The 12,516-nt window shown below is 40.8% G+C and overlaps 1 protein-coding gene across 1 annotated transcript; it reads left to right on the forward strand.

The window, feature by feature from the left end:
• Nucleotides 1-907: 907 nt before the first annotated feature.
• LOC121997208 (E3 ubiquitin-protein ligase CIP8-like) lies at nucleotides 908-2,394 on the forward strand. The gene has a single exon (XM_042551500.1). It carries the CDS (start codon nucleotides 1,026-1,028, stop codon nucleotides 2,190-2,192), a length of 1,167 nt encoding a protein of 388 aa, XP_042407434.1. The 5' UTR covers nucleotides 908-1,025; the 3' UTR covers nucleotides 2,193-2,394.
• The last annotated feature ends 10,122 nt before the right edge of the window (nucleotides 2,395-12,516 follow it).

Raw genomic sequence — 12,516 nt, forward strand, 5'->3', positions numbered from 1 at the left:
TCAATGTGTCATCAATGTGTATGTACATAAGGTACCTTATATTTTTTTTGAATTTAAAAATTAAAAAATCATGTACATGTACGGTGATGTTTGTGTAATTAAAAATTTTAAAAATCATACCCGCACCTAGGTAATAAATATATTTAAAAATAATATTACTATTTATTTTAAATATTAATTATTTATATTAGGTAAATACAATTATATTTATATTTATTTAATATAAAATAAAATTAAAAATAAAATGAATAACTCATACCTCATGAATTATTGTTAAAATGACTGTGATATAATAATATATTAATATAATATAGATGTGATAATATGAATTTAATAATAATAATAATAATATAAAATAATAAAAATATTAATATAATAAGACGACTAAAATATGATAAGCTAAAGTATGTATAAGTCATTATGAAAAATATTTTAATAATACCTTCTCTATATATTACAATTTAATTTTTTTAATCAAATTCTGACTAGATAAATTTATTGATATGATATGGGATGGTAAAAAGATAAATATATTCTTTTTTAGCACCCTCGTCAATTCGTCAAAATGGTATATGAATTCGTGAGATGGTGGAGGATCACTCCCCTCGAGATGGTCTAATAGCTAGTACATGAGGTATTGTCATTATGAATTCTAGATTCGAATCTTGGTAAAATCGAGATAAATATCTCCCTTATATGTTAATCACTATTTTAAATGCTAGTAACACCTCACTATTCTAAATGCTAGTAGCACCTCTTTCATGTTAACTCTTGGATGAGTTAGCTAGTAGTATCTCCTCCATGTTGATCCTAAGACGGATTAACTAATAGCACCTCCTCTTGATATGGAGCGTTGGGCGAGATGGTGGAGGACCAGGTATTTTATTTCGAGCAAATAACGGACAGGTGTCGGCGAAGAGCAGGAAGCTGTCGAAGACGAGTCAGCTGATCTTTTCTGCGTTGCTGACGATTCTTCCTTCGTCGTAGATCTTTTGCCAATAATCCCTTTTTTGCCTGCATCGTCCATGGCGAACGCTTCCGACGACGTCCCTCTCGATTCCCTCACCGTCGCTTGCTCTCCTCTGCCGATGCCTTGCGACTCCAGCGTTGCCTCCTCCTTCCCCTTGAATTCTAATTTCTCTGAATTTAGCCTCTCAGAGGCGTCCACCGAGGAGATCGCCTCCAGACACTTCCCCTCGAGGCTTGACTTAGAATTCGAGAGGGAAGAAGATGGGGAGTTCCTGGACCGCGATTACGACTGGGCCGCTGACGAATTTTTCGTCGGACGGAGTATGAACTCCCCGTCCGCTTCGATCGACTTCTTCCGGGCTCACCCGATCGATTCGCGTATCCTTCGCATGGCTGGGTTTGAATCGGATTCCGACTCTGACGACCAGCATATCATAACGATCGGCGCATCCTTCGACGAAGGCGAAGGGCGGGAGGATTTGGATGCAGTTTCAGCTGATCTCGACCTAGGCATTCCGCTTCCCTGGGATTGCTTCCCATCGGAAGGAGGCAGGAGGGATCCCAATGACGAATTCGAGTGGGAGGAGGTGGACGCCCGCGTCGAAGAAAGGGACTCGATCGGTGTCATGGTTATTGGCGAAGAGGAAAGATCTGAGGTGAATCGACAACTCGACCACGACGAAGACCAGGCTCGAGATGTCGGATGGGAGGTGCTCATGTCTGTCAACAGCTTAGGCCGGAACACAGTGGATCCTGAGGACGTGGAGCCGTACATCGTTGACGAACAAGAGAGCTTGGAAGACGCCTCTGATTCCGAGGCTTACGAAGTCCTGATAGGCCAATTCGCCGATGATAGCACCATCAAGGTTAGCCCTCCGGCGTCCAAATCGGTGGTGGAGAGCCTCCCGTCGGTGCTCCTCACTGAAGAGGAGGTTGCCAATGCGGATGCAGTGTGCGCAGTGTGCAAAGATGGGATCTTGGTGGAGGAAAGAGTCAAGCGGCTTCCTTGTTCGCATCTTTATCACAAGGAATGCATCCTGCCATGGCTGGAAATTCGGAATTCGTGCCCCCTCTGCCGGTTCGAGCTGCCAACTGACGACCCTGAGTATGAGAATTGGAAAGGCAGGACGGCGGCGGCAGTGGCGGCAGCAGCAGGGATTGGGGTTACCTCCGACGAGGAATCACAGCTCAGGTATGATTTTGAAGTGTTGTCTGTAGGTTAGAGCTCTTAAATGCAGCAGTTCTACTAGAATACATAGTGAAGATGTGTTGAGGTAACTAAATTTCTGTTCTTTGAACCTCTGATGATAGTAATTAGTAGACAGTTTTCCCCTGTTTCATGTTGTGACAGGAAATTTGAATTCTCAATGTGTTGTACAGAAAACCAATCTGAATATTGTGGTATGTTATGTAGCTTTTGCTGAATTGATCGATGCAAAAGAACTTTTTTTTATAGATGTTGGAGCAGTTGTTTCAGATACATTTATGGAAGCAATGTAATTAATAACAAGAACTTCTCTACAAGTTTTCAGATGTTATTGCTGCTTAGCTTTATAGGTTCCATATTCTGAAAGGTATTTCAATGGGCGGTTGTTCAGATACATTTGTAGAGTGAGAAAGTTTAAGTGTAGCAACCAAAACATTTTCTACAAGTTCTGCCGATGTTATTGTGACTTGGCTTTGCAATTTTAGATGCAAAAAGGTATTTAAATGGCTTGTCTTGATGTTTACGTATGTGGGACTGCAGATATTTTTTATTTATGGCTTTGCTTTCGAGTGAAATTGCTTAGCGAAGTACTTGGCAAGTATACGATGATACATAATTCTTGTTGCATTCTTTCTTAGCTAGGTTGGCATCAGAACTGTTGCAAACTTACATAATGTGACAACGAAAGAAAGAAGAAAAAAACGAAACTTAATTGGTAAACTAGTTTTAGTTTTAGTTTTTATTTTTATTTTTTGGTGTTGTTACTAAGGATTCAAGTCTCCATTAAGTGAACTAATATGAGATTAACAACACATACAATAATTTGTTATTAAGAAATTAAATCTCAATTAAGTGATCTAATATTTATGCATCAAGGAAGTTTAAGTTATTTGGATGTAGATTCAATATGTAGATATGTTAACCTTATTTATTAACAATAATGAACTGTTAATGGGTTATGAGCTTTAAGATAGATGTTCTAGGATGAGTCAAGGTATATAAGGGAAGAAGATTCATTAATTTGGACATCTCACTGAATTGAGTTTCTTCTTCTTCCTCCATTCTTCCCTGTTGAAAAGAAACTTCGATTGTTGTCTGATTCCTACAGAAGACTTCTACTACATTGCAGGAATCTCTCCAATGACTAGTAAAATCAATAACTCTTGCCATGGATTCAGGTTAACCTTTCGCTTGCCATTGTTTCGATTTCAATTTTAGCCTTACGATGGATGATAACTAGATCTTGTTATTGATACATCCTTTAGTTTATTATTTTCGAAGATTTAGAAATATACATCGATTTTGCATTCGATTCCATTTGGATGAGTGAATCGATGTATATCTGTCAAATAAAGCCTTGGAAAACCCTAGGATATAACCTAGATTTTGAGTTTTTTCACATTATCCACGAAGAACATGAATTACAGTGGTTTTTTAGGGTTTTTCGAGCTGAAAAATGTGTGCAAAAATTGGATTTTCTGATATCAATCGTTCACCAATCAATTGGTGAGCATGAATTTGGACAAAGAATGCTCCCAAGTCGATTGAGAAGTTCGATTGGTGGTCACCAATCGATTGTCATAGGGACCAATCAATTGATGAGCATGAATTTGGACACAGAATGCTCCCAAGTCGATTGAGCAGTTCGATTGGTGGTCACCAATTGATGTCATAGGGACTGATCGATTGGGATGCCTAGAATTGTGAATAGAATGAGCTAGAATCGATTGGGCAAATCGACTAGTGTTTACCAATTGATTGCCATGAGCACCAATCGATTACTGAACTTAAGTTGTGTACAAAACGGTTTGAAATCGATTGGGAAGATCGACATATATTCACCAATTGATTGTAATAAAAGATCAATCGATTGTTAAACTTGGAGTCGAATATAGAAGGTCACGGAATCAATTGGGTGTTGGTTATTATCTCTAATTGGTGGGTGTAATTGTAAGTTATGCATATGAGTACAAATCGAACCCATTAAAGTGATCTAACTTAGGCTTATTGGGTTCGATTATTGGATGTAGACTTTGTATGTGTAGAACATATAGTCCTGCATCTATTATCATTTAAATGCTGATAATAGATGTTTAATATATATGTGGATATATAATTTCACATCTATTATTATCTACGGGCTGAAAATAGATGTCCACTATATATAGGGTTGGTCCTCAGGTTTAGGGTTTAATCTTGGCAGAGCTTTTGATTCCCCATTGATCTAAAGCTTTTTGGCGTCGTCACCTTTAAGCCCCTTGAAAGACCTTCCTTTTTTTTTCCGCTGCATCTTCTTCCACAGGGTTTATTTCTAGACGACGCTAAAGACAAAGATGACTCTTCAATCAGGTTCCTTGTCATATTTGTTTATGTATTTATTTTTCTTATGCCATGTTTTCGATGAAACAAAGATTCATGCTCACATGTTCTTGTTTTTCCTATTTGAATTTTTATTTTGATTGTCTAGAATTCATGTGGCTTAGGTTTTACTAGAACTATCAATTGGTATCAGAGTCAAGTTGTTCTGTTTCGTCATTTTCATTAGCAATAAAGTTTAAGGTTTTCGTCGATTTATTGTTTGTATGTTATATCAAGTTTTACCTAAATATTTTTTGAAAAAATAAGTTTAAATGTTTCTTCTGGCCAAGTCTATTTTGAATCTTTTCATATAAGTACTTAACTAAGTTTTTTTTTATAGAAATCTGTAACTAAGTGCTTACCTAAGTTTTTAAAGCTAAGTACTTAACTGAATTTTTTATCAAAATCTTTTTGAAGCTAAGTACTTAATAAATCCTGTTCAAAGCTAAGTAACTCCTTTTTAAGCTAAATTTATTTAAAGCGATGAAATTAAGGCGAGCTTAAAGTTAAAATCAAGGGGAGATTAAAAGTTAGAATTTTTTTAACTATGTTTACAAATTAATTTTCTCTTTAACTTATTACTCTTTTTTGATATATGTCAAAAAGGGAGAGAAGGGTTAAAGTTAAGTTAAACATATAATCTTTTTTATTAAGGGGGAGTAGAAGGGGGAGTTTCTTTTTAGAAATGTCAAAATTATTTTACTCATGCTCATGCTCAAATTCCTTATATTACATTAAATTTTTGTTATTCGTTACTTAACTTTGAACCAAGCTGTCATAATAAAAAGGAGGAGATTGTTGGTGCAAGGAGCACCAGAGAATCGAACCTGTGTTTTGATTATGACAAAGGGGTTCAAAGTTAAGTTATCTTATGATCTAACAAGTGTGACTAAGTTTGCAGGAAAATCCTAAGTGTTCTTAGGTAAAAGTCCTAGTAGATTCTAGGTAGGTGGGAAACCCTAAGGGAGGTAACCCTAGGTCCTAAGGGGTAACCCTAGGTTATGGAATGTCCTAACTGTAGTTAGACAACGAAGTTCTAGTCCGGGGGACTGGGCAAAGTCTTGGTGGATTGAGGATTTCGAGAGAAATTCTAGAGTCAAGGACTCTAGGTGAAAATCTTGGGGGTCGCGGACACCAGGTGGATGTCTGGACAGGTCATGGAGCGGACGCTCAACAGAAAGTCCTAGAGTCTTAGACACTAAGCAAAAGTTCGGACGGTCTAGAGGACTGGTCTGGTAAAAAGTAATTTCTCCTGAGAAGAGTAGGTGAGGACGCGTTCCCCGAAGAGGGAACAGTAAGCGTCGGTTTGATCTAAGGTTTTCGAGAAATCCGAAAGTTAGAACAGGATAGTCCAAAGACTATCAAAGTTACATTTTATACTATTTGCCTATTTCTCTAACTTTGTTTTGCAGGAAATTAATATTTTTTAGGTTGAAGTTTGTGGCCTTGATCGGTCGACCAAACCTCGGAGATTAGATAAGCTTTTGGCTAAGTTTTGACCAAGGGATCAGTCGACCGAACTGTGGATAAGCGTTGATTCAATCAGACCGGGTTAATCGGACTAAATAAGCTAGTGTGGAAAGCGGGATCGGTCGAACAAACGGCGAGATCGGTTGACCGAACAAAGACTCATCAGAAGCATCAGCATCTGGACGAAAAGCTGGGAAGGTTCAGCAGGTTCGGTCGACCGAACAGCTGGATAGGTCGACAGATAAGCTTTGAGTCAAACATGATCCTGAGATCAGTGGATCTAGATCAGACTCGACTCTACTATGAAAAGGAGCCTCAACCAGCACTTTGTATAACCCAAAATTGAACAACTTCTACTCTCTTGTGCGCTGCTCCAAGATGATTCGACGACGTTCAAACATTGCTTCGACAATCGATAAACAACTGCTAATCTTTTATTGTCGGTAAACTTTGTTGTCAATTTTAATACTTGTAATTGCTATCTCTATAAAGATTTCTCGAGCTTATAGTGATTGCATAACGAAAGCGATCAACGATCACGAGCCTTGGAGTAGGAGTCGTCACAGGCTCTGAACCAAGTAAATCCTACTTGTGTTTGTGATTGTATTTTTATCTTCTGTTGTGTTTCCTTCTGTGCTTTCTAAAAAGAAAGGCGAAATAACTATGAGTGCTATTCACTCCCCCTCTCTAACACACATCGATCCTACAATCCGGTGGTTAATCGCCGATTTAAACCAGCAGTTCATTTTATTTTTTTATGTGTGTGTGTGTGGGCCATTGGAATCGACGATTCTGACCATTGGAACATTCCATTTTAGCCATTGGGATGAAGAAAATGTTGGTGCAACCTTAGGTCAAGGTTGACCTGGGTGACCCGACTAGAGTTGACCTGACTCGAGGTATATTTTGATGTTTGAAAAGAATAGAGAAGTTATATTTTGATGTTTGACAAGAATAGGAACTTGGGGGATTGTGGGTGCAACGTTTGGTCAAGGTTGACCTGGTTGACCTGACTTGAGTTGACTTGATTCGGGAAAAATCCAAGTATGGAGACTTGGCACGGAAAATTCCAAGTATGGAGACTTGGCATGGAAAAGTCCAAGCAGGGAGCTGGGCACAGGAAAAGTCCAAGCAGGGAGCTTGGCACGGGAAAAGTCCAAGCAGGGAGCTTGGCACGGGAAAAGTCCAAGCAGGGAGCTTGGCACGGGGAAAAGTCCAAGTATGGAAGCTTGGCATGGGAGGTCAGAGAGGGCTCGGTAGCTCGTTCTCTGGACTGGATGGAGTCGGAGAGGGCTCGGTAGCTCGTTCTCCAGATTAGGTCAGAGAGGGCTCGGTAGCTCGTTCTCTGGACTGGATGGAGTCTGAGAGGGCTCGGTAGCTCGTTCTTCGGACTAGGTCAGAAAGGGCTCGGTAGCTCGTTCTCTGGACCGGACGAAGTTGGAGAGGGCTCGGTAGCTCGTTCTCCGGACTAGGTCAGAGAGGGCTCGGTAGCTCGTTCTCTGGACCGGACGTGGAAGTCGGAGAGGGCTCGGTAGCTCGTTCTCCGGACTAGGTCAAAGAGGGCTCGGTAGCTCGTTCTCTGGACCGGACGTGGAAGTCGGAGAGGGCTCGGTAGCTCATTCTCCGGACTAGGTCACAGAGGGCTCGGTAGCTCGTTCTCTAGATCAGGAAGGCTTTAGGTTTAAGGCTGGGAAATTGGATCGGTCTGACCGATCCGGATACATCGGGTCATCGATCGATCCGGTGACCGATCGAACCAAACAGTTGGGAGAAGGAATGGCTGATCGGTCCACGACCGATCGGGCTCGCAACCAACTCTGCGAGAGTTGAGATCGGTCCGGGACCGATCAGGAGGTTCGTCCACAGACCGATCAGGATCGCAACCAACTCTTTGTGAGAGTTGGGATCGGTCTGGGACCGATCAGCCCGATCGGTCCCGACCGATCGATCCATCTGGACCGATCGGTGGAGCCCGATCGGTCAGTCTAGCCGTTGAGATACAACGGCTAGATTTCTTCTTTCTTCTTCTTCGCAGGTTCATATAAATCAAGGGCCTCTACAGTAGAGCAGAGTTCTTGCTCTTGCTCCTTCTTGTTCCTTGCGATCAGAGCTTTGCTGAGCTCTCCATTACTGAAGCTTCATGTGAGCTTCCCTCGGCTGGACTCCAACTGATCAGTTGCTGCTGTTGTTGGCGTGAAGTGGTTGCTTCATCACCAGTCGACGAGAAGGCAAGCAAACTAGTGTTTTTACATTCATATTGTTCTTGGCTTCTTGCTGTATTTCTTGTACACTGATCTTGCTGTTGCAAGAGAGATTGTGGCGAGGTTTCTTCACCCAGAAGGAGTTTTTATTAGCCGGTTCTCTAGGGTCTCATCCACCGACGGATTGATAGGATTCGTCCACCTTACGGACACGCCGAGGAGTAGGAGTATCATCTCCGAACCTCGTTATATCGTCGCGTTTGAGGTTTGATCTTCTCCATTTTCGTTTCTATCTTTTATTTCCACTGCGCTAACTCAAATTGTAGGAAGAAACGTGAATTTGGGGCCGGCTATTCACACCCCCCCTCTCTAGCCGCGTCCGAAGGTCCTAACAAGTGGTATCAGAGCGAGGTCGCTCTTCGTCGGATTAACACCCGGGGGAGCACGAGCTAGAGAATGGATCAACTTGGAGAAGACGTCACGATTCCACCCTTCTATGATCGCGACGACTTTATGTATTGGAAGGTAAGAATGAAGTATTTTCTTATGACTAACCTAGTAAATTGGAATTGTGTACAAGTATGTTTTATTCCTCCGGTGGATAAAGAAGGAGAACCTCTCGAGAAGAAGAAGTGGACGAAGGAACAAATCCACCAATCCATAATCAACGACGAGGTAACAAAAAAATCTTTGAATTTTCATTACCTAATGATATCTTGTGTAAGATAGGTAGATACAACAATGCCAAGGAGTTGTGGAACAACTTGGCTAAGTTCCATGAGGAGAGCTCCAATTCAAGTCATGAAGAGGAGTCAAGTGAGCCAAGTAGCTCACATCATGGAGATATGGAATTAGAAGTTGAGGGCTACTCAACATCTAAGGAAGAAGAGGAGGAGAGTTCTTCTTCAAGATTGGAGCAAGAAGAAGAAGCCTCTACCTCCGGAAGGGATGAAGGAGAGAGCTTATATCCATCCTCAACCCTAGGTAACTCAAGTAACTTAATCTTAAGTAAATTACATATAATGTGCTTTGAGTGTAGGGATTATGGGCATTACAAGAGTAAATGTCCAAAGAGAATTAGGAAGACTCCACCGGCGCCAAAGGTCAAGGAAGCCGGAGTCCCGATACGCAAGGGCAAGGAGCACGTGGTGTGCTTCCAATGCAAGCAAAGGGGACATTATAGGAGTCAATGTCCAAGGGGGAGGCAACCTCACAAGGACAAGAGACCAAGCACATCTATGGGGGGAGCTAAGGCAAACCCTAAGGTATCCTTTAAGGCATATTCTTGCAATTCTAATAAGACACATGCTAGTAGTTTTATTGCAATATAATTGTCAATAATGATAAGCATGATAACCATAGAAACCGATACATGTGCTTAGGTGCCAAACATGTTAGCCTAGATAAGGACAATGCTAGAAATGCCAACCCTAGAGTTAACTCATCTAAGGTTAAGGAAAACCTAGATAGGAATTCCAAAACAACTAGACATATGCCTAGGAATACCTCAAAGAAAAATGGAAAATTAAAGCTTGAGGTATTAAAGAAGGAAAATCAAGTCTTGAGGTCAAGACTTGACACTTTAGAAAAGGCTCTTAAGAATTTGGAGAAGTCAACTCTAGGGTCTAAGGGTCAAAATCAAAGCCCAAGGACATGAGAGGTTTGGGTCACAAACCTAAGTCTCAAGTGGTCAAGCCCACTTATCATAATGTTCCATTCGATTATGGAACAAGACCTAGGGCTAGGAAGACCATCACCAAGGTCACAAGGGGAGTCTCCCCTAGAGTTGATCTTGATGAGTCCCAAATGACCAAGGCTTTAAAGCCTAGGAGGGTCATTAGGAGGGTTGCTAGGGAAGTCATCCCTAGTGAATATTTAGTGAACCCAATGAGCTCAAATAGGTATTGGGTTCCTAGGAGCGTGATTCCTTCACGCTAGATGGTTTAGGGTGTGCCAACCTTAATTGGATAGGTAGTTAACCTACTCATGGCAAAAGGTGGCATTTTTAGGAATTTTCAAGGTGTAATCAAGCATTGAAAATGAAATTAAAAATTATTCCTAAGGTGATTAGGATGTGCCAACCACATTTGAGGAGTTTTCTAGGGTCAATCTAATTGGCACATAGTGATCTAAAAATCTTTAGTATATGATTTTAGGTCTATTACACTTAGGAATATAGAATTTATGGCAAAATGATCAAAATTATCAAAAATGGCAACTAAGGCTAGAATTAGGTATTTTCTATACCTTTATATGTTATTTGCCATACATTGTTTGTCATATGTCATGTCATGACATCATATTTATTTTATTATCATTTGAAATGTCATGATAATGCTTAGGTTAGTTATATGTCATGCCTTATTTAAGTTTCATACTTGATGACATGACATCATGACATTGGCACATGTTTCCACTTATGATATTATTTTATGCTATGTCATCATCTCTTGCATTTATGATCAATTAATTTGATTTAAGAATAGAAACACAATTTGATATGGAGATCAAATTGTTGTTTAGAAAATGCATGAGAACTTAGCTTAAGATGACCTAAACCCATATCTCACATCAAAATTGACTTGGATGTGTTTGATACACCTTAGATGTGTGTGAGATATTAGGATTATGAGTTAGGATTAAGGTGCATAGTTCTTGTACCTAGATGAGCCTAATTCGAAATTGAGGATCATAGGGAAAACTTGTGTACAAGTCATGTACATTTAGCCCTAAGATTGTGGTCCTAAATTGAATGGTTTAAGATCATTTCAAAATTGATTTGAAAAACCTTGATGAAGCTTTTCTAGTGATAGCATTCATCATTGAGCAAGTTGATACAAAGATGGATTAACCTTGAGCTATTTCAAAGTCTTTCGAACTTTGTATCAAGATTAAAAAATGGGAGTTATTTTCATAGAAAACTATTTTTTTCATGATAATATATGTTATGAGGAATGTATCCTCAAAATTTTACAATTTTGAAATTTTCTGTAATTTTTTAGGGATTTCTGAATTTCGGGAGAAAAAATCAGAAATCTTATCAGAGAGCCGTGGACCGATCAGAGGAGATCCTGATCGGTCCAGGGAAGTCTTGATCGGTCACTGGACTGATCCAGGGCAGTGTGGATCAGTCTGGTGATCGATCCAGTGGAGGCCTGATCGGTCTGGTGACCGATCAGAGCGTGCCAAAATGCTGATTTTCGACTGTTGTCTGAAATTTCAGCTGTGAAAGTTGGTGTTTTAGATTTCTAAAGGGTTGAAACTCTCCAAGACATTGTTGGTGCAATGGTCAAGGAGGAGTTGACCTTTAGGGGGAGTTTTACCTATTGGTCAAGGGGGAGTTGACTTTTAGGGGGAGTTTTTACTCGCCAAGATTTCTGAGGATAAGTGATATGGGATTATCACTAAGTTGATTGTTGACTTTAGTATCAAGGGGGAAATTAAGGGTTTCAATGAAAGGTATGGGACTTTCATTAGGAAGAAACTCTTGACCTTGATTCACTCTTTTTGATGTGTGTCAAAAAGGGGGAGAATGTCTAGAGAATGTTCAAGGAAGAACATTGGAGTTTGGGGAGAATGCTCAGAGAATGTTCAAGGAAGAACATTGGAGAACTATTGGAAAACCTAAGTTAGGTTATCGGGTTAACCTAACTTGATTATGGTTTTTGTCAAACATCAAAAAGGGGGAGATTGTTGGTGCAACCTTAGGTCAAGGTTGACCTGGGTGACCCGACTCGAGTTGACCTGACTCGAGATATATTTTGATGTTTGACAAGAATAGAGAAGGTATATTTTGATGTTTGACAAGAATAGGAACTTGGGGGATTGTGGGTGCAACCTTTGGTCAAGGTTGACCTGGTTGACCTGACTTGAGTTGACCTGATTTGGGAAAAGTCCAAGTATGGAGACTTGGCACGGAAAAGCCCAAGTATGGAGACTTGGCACGGAAAAGTCCAAGCAGGGAGCTGGGCACGAGAAAAGTCCAAGCAGGGAGCTTGGCACGGGAAAAGTCCAAGCAGGGAGCTTGGCACGGGAAAAGTCCAAGGATGGAGATTTGACACGGAAAAGTCCAAGCAGGGAGCTTGGCATGGGAAAAGTCCAAGCAGGGAGCTTGGCATGGGGAAAAGTCCAAGTATGGAAGCTTGGCATGGGAGGTCAGAGAGGGCTCGGTAGCTCGTTCTCTGGACTGGATGGAGTCGGAGAGGGCTCGATAGCTCGTTCTCCGGATTAGGTCAGAGAGGGCTCGGTAGCTCGTTCTCCGGACTAGGTCAGAAAGGGCTCGGTAGCTCGTTCTCTGGACCAGACGAAGTT

The sequence above is a fragment of the Zingiber officinale genome, chromosome 6A (genome assembly GCF_018446385.1).
Source record: "Zingiber officinale cultivar Zhangliang chromosome 6A, Zo_v1.1, whole genome shotgun sequence".
In the NCBI taxonomy this organism is placed as follows: Eukaryota; Viridiplantae; Streptophyta; class Magnoliopsida; order Zingiberales; family Zingiberaceae; genus Zingiber; species Zingiber officinale.

What these genes read in the sequence shown, in the direction of transcription:
- LOC121997208 (XM_042551500.1), top strand. Translation starts at nt 1,026, where the DNA reads ATGGCGAACGCTTCCGACGACGTCCCTCTCGATTCCCTCACCGTCGCT.